This window comes from Centruroides vittatus, unplaced genomic scaffold, assembly GCF_030686945.1.
Source record: "Centruroides vittatus isolate TY-2023 unplaced genomic scaffold, ASM3068694v2 contig_478, whole genome shotgun sequence".
Classification (NCBI taxonomy): domain Eukaryota; kingdom Metazoa; phylum Arthropoda; class Arachnida; order Scorpiones; family Buthidae; genus Centruroides; species Centruroides vittatus.
Genome location: NW_027122269.1, coordinates 506 through 5,088, shown reverse-complemented (window position 1 = coordinate 5,088; position 4,583 = coordinate 506). Strand labels below are relative to the sequence as shown.

General features: G+C 45.0%; 1 protein-coding gene across 1 annotated transcript; it reads left to right on the top strand.

Moving 5' to 3' along the window:
- Window positions 1-2,050: 2,050 nt before the first annotated feature.
- Window positions 2,051-3,962, top strand: LOC136977844 (plectin-like; the record flags this gene model as incomplete). Its single annotated transcript, XM_067273429.1, has 1 exon — window positions 2,051-3,962. A coding segment is annotated over exon 1 (1,912 nt), but the record flags the coding sequence as incomplete, so codon positions are not given.
- Window positions 3,963-4,583: the final 621 nt, after the last annotated feature.

Sequence of the window (4,583 nt, the reverse complement as noted above, 5' to 3'; positions counted from 1 at the left end):
TAATTGTAGACGTAAATATAATGTCTGAAGCTTTGCAAGTCTTTCTTTCTCACCCTTATAACTCGACAGATTTAAAGACAATGTTAATTTTTTCTTTCTGATTAGTGACATTACACTCATAAGTGAAAAGGACAAAATAAATTTAGTAAGCGGTCCAAGTTTATTTTCATTTTCAAATCGATTAACCCACGAATAACAAGGCAAATCTATTTCGTTCTTGAAAAATATTGTCATTAATGCTGTCAAAACTACATAGATCCAGTCATGAATTTCTATTATATACACATATATGACGTATAATTTCTCCACAAAATTTCTTCGGTATTTTTTATGAGAGCAATTTTTAATGAAGTCTATTCCCAAGTACTTAAGCATTTGACAAGAAGGATTAATGAAACAAGTTAGACAAGCAATTTCTGAATAATTTCCCATATTTGGATATATCTGCATTTTATTTCAAGCTACTGCGTTAATATCTCTTCATTCTACAACACAGTTTAGATAGTTGCTGGTTGGAATTATTGATTTAAACAATAATGTAACTGTACGTAGCTTATGCACATTTAAATATGAAAAATATGTTATGTATATATATAAATATGTATAAGCAAGTAAATAATACGTTGTATAAATTATAACTTTATGTTAAACACTAAAATTCCGTAAATGCAAAGAATTTTTATTTAAATAATACTACTCTACTTTTGAAATTTGTAAAATTAAAAGCATGTGAGTGCAGCAAGAGAATAATTCATTATATAACAAATCCATATATCTGTATTAAATTAAATGCAAAATTAAATTTAAATTTTACTTTGAGAAACTTTAAAGACTATCAGAAAAATATGAAAATTATATTTTAGGTAATAAAAAAATAACCTTTTGCTTATTTTTCAATTTATTATCATTTCATCAAAAATTAATTAACTTTGTATTAAAATAGTATATTAATACAACTTTCGGTTACAGTAATTAAAATACTAAAATAAAATAGCATTTCTGAATATATTAAATTAGAGGTCTGTGGACTTGGGACCATTTTGAACTCAACAGTTCAATTATAAATATCATGCTAGCTTATTCGATTTCTTTTTAAAATTTCATTTTATATGTAATATTCTCTAATAGCCAAATTCTGCATGTCTGTGAGCTCTCTCTGATCACTCAAATAAATCCAGTCACAACTGACCAAATATCTTTATTTTTTTCCAGAAAAACATAACATATGCATTTCGGACCGAAGTGTAATTAACGTTAGCTCTTCTGTGTTAAGTGTTTTTTTTTCGAATTATACTAATACAGGTTGTAAGGTATGGAATCGCCAAGGCGCGCGATTCCCACCTGTTTTGTTACAACGAACTTTCATAACGGAAAAGTCGTTAGGATCGGCCGGTAGAAACGACCGTTAGGAACTTCCGTGGGAAGAACCGTTAAGTTTCAAATCGTCCAACGACGGACGATTGGCCGGCGGGAAGTGACCGTTGGCGGCCGTTGCGGGAACATTCAAATTTGATTGGAGCAGGGTTCGAACGCCGTCGACTATTTAAGCTCGTATCGTAAGTTCGTATCGTATTGGATTCGTATCGGGAAGATCGGATCGGATCGGAAGAAATCGTCGTTATCGAAGTGCTAACTAACTCTCTCGTTGGAAGTTACGTGTTTGTGTACGAACTTGTTCCTGACTCGGAGGTTTTGTTAATTACAAGTCTGTTTGTTCGTAAGGAGTTCTTTCGACGAATTTGTACGGGAATAGTCGGTTGTCGTTGGATTAGTGTTTGTGCATATTTAATTGTGACTGTAACTTGTATTATTTTGTACATTTTACTGTAAATATAAATTTTGTGTTTCGTCGAACCGACTGAGGGATTATTTTGAACATTACTGGCGCAGTCTCGACAGGATATTTTGGATACATTTGGATTACGTTGGATTATCCTGGATTATACTCCAAAGAATCGGAAGAACTGAGCTATGATAGAGAAGCAGACGTACAGAGCATCACCAGCAATTAGACCCAGGTAAATTATTTGTTTCTCGCTAGCACACAGAGATGCCTAGACGCGCGAAATCGCGGCAGCTAGATGCTAAAGACTGGGAGGACGACGAGCAGGGAACAGCGCATAGGACAAGCAGGTCGAGTCATGAACTCGAAGCACGTAGGTTACGGGCTGAGATCGCGAAATTCAAGGCCAAAGCAGAGGCAGCAGCGACGAGAACAGCGGAAATAAAGGCGGCGAGCAAGGAGAGAATCGCGAAAATCAAAGAAGCGACCAGAAGAATGGAAATCGAGTCAGAGGCAAGAATTGCAAAAATCAAGTCCGGGACGAGGAGGGCAGAGATAGAGTTAGAACGGCGTAAGTTACGGCTGGGGATTACCGGAAAATTAGACGATAGAAAGCGGCAGGAACAGCAAACACGATCCGAAAGACTTAAAGTCGAGGGGAACCGCGACTTCGGGGATAGAATTAGCTTGTCGGGAAACAAGCCGCAGGGGGAATTGGATAAACCAAGGGAAACTGACTGGCAGAAAAGAGGGTGTCCTGATAGGCAAGTAGACGACGAGGCCGAACGCATGCGACCCAAGGCAGCGGACCGCGTGGTGGTGGAGGTGAGAGCATCCAAACTCTCTTGCCCACTGGGGAGCAGGGAAGCAAAAGATCGGGTCAAGGCAATGCAGGGAGAAGGAAGGCCCACGTACGTAGCCAGATCGAGGACGGAAACCGCTGGGGTGAGGGTGGCCAAAGTCTCCATGCTAGGAGTAGAAAGTAGGCGCAGCTCACAGGTAGACCGGGACATTAGGGAGTCTAGTAAAGTCGCGGCAAGACAAAAGGAGGCAGTTCATAATATCCAACCCGAAGTCGGGAGGTCGCTGAAGGAAGCTGAGACAGTAAGCGGCAGAAATGGTCCCCCAGTTAAGGACGTTTCGAGAACGGAAGCGTCGGGGTTAAGGGAGTCATGGGTCCCTAAAGCGGTGACAGGAACGAAGGAGGAAAGCCAACTCGTTGGAGCCTTCGGTCACCGGGTAGAGGCAGGCTTAGCGTCAGTACCGCTTGGATTGTGGGAGGAAGGACGCGAAGAAACGCCGGCATTGGCACGGGTGATGTGTGCGATCACCAATAAGTTAGGGAAAGCGACAGACGCCCTCTTAACGGAAAGGGACTTCCGAGCGCTGGTAGAAGCGAGAGAGAAAGCGGATTCCGAGGCAAGAAAAAGGGAATTAGCTAAGGAGCAGAGTATATTAAGTGCGGTAGCGGGGATGTTCGTGGAAGCGAGCGAGGGGGTTAAACGAGAGCCGCCCGACGACAAAAACCGGGGGATGGTCATAGGACCGCTTGACCAGACACAAGGGCGGCAGCGCACGGCCCAGTGTGAGCGGAGGGCGCAGTCTGAGCAAAATAAAGCAGGGGACGCGACTCCTATTGCGAGGAGATATTCCGGTAGCGAATCGGATAGCCGAAGCGAACGACCCGCCGCGAACAGGAAACTGGAGGGCGAGGACGCTGATGAAGGGAGGCCGGGAGTCAGAGCAGTAAAGAATGGGGTAGCTGGGACGCCTCAGGGTCAAAATTGTGGCGTCGGGGAAATAATCGACTTGGGAGATATCGGCCGGGAACCCGCGACTCAGTTGGCGCGACACGCCGATGACCAAAGACGAGCGATCGGGGAAACTAGCGAACCGCTGCTAGGGTTACTGAATACGACACGGGATGAGCCTCTGGATGCTACAAAGGAGTGTCATTCCGTGGACGACTTGGCCGGATTGATTGGGCAACAGGCGAACGTGATCTTGGCGACCGTCACTCGGGTTCAGAGAAAACACAGCGGTGAAGAGACCCGGAGGTCTCAGGCCATGGCGGGCGCGGCCAGTGGCCAATCGGAACCACCTACACACGTGCTAAGTCTGGAGGGAGGCATATCGCCGGTCCGGAAAACGACGGACAACGGTCACAACCGAGCTCGCGGTAAGAAACCCAAATTCCGTGAGAAGGGCCGAGCGACATCTGGTGACCAACAAAACCGGATGACGCGCCAAAGGCGACGGGGACGACCTCCTCGTAGGGGGGACCCGCGTGGATAGGTCTCGGGGATCCAAGGGGTCCTACGCTATCGCGAGGCATCTCTGTGCGCGGGTTATAGCGAGTTTTCCCGGTTGTACCAGAGGTAAGGGTCAGTCCGCACGAACGGACATTTGTAAAATTGCTGAGTGTTGTTGGATCAAACAGGCTTGGGCTAAGCTCAGTTTGATCCTTGGCCGCGGAGGTGTAAGGTATGGAATCGCCAAGGCGCGCGATTCCACCTGTTTTGTTACAACGAACTTTCATAACGGAAAAGTCGTTAGGATCGGCCGGTAGAAACGACCGTTAGGAACTTCCGTGGGAAGAACCGTTAAGTTTCAAATCGTCCAACGACGGACGATTGGCCGGCGGGAAGTGACCGTTGGCGGCCGTTGCGGGAACATTCAAATTTGATTGGAGCAGGGTTCGAACGCCGTCGACTATTTAAGCTCGTATCGTAAGTTCGTATCGTATTGGATTCGTATCGGGAAGATCGGATCGAATCGGAAGAAATCGTCGTTATCGAAG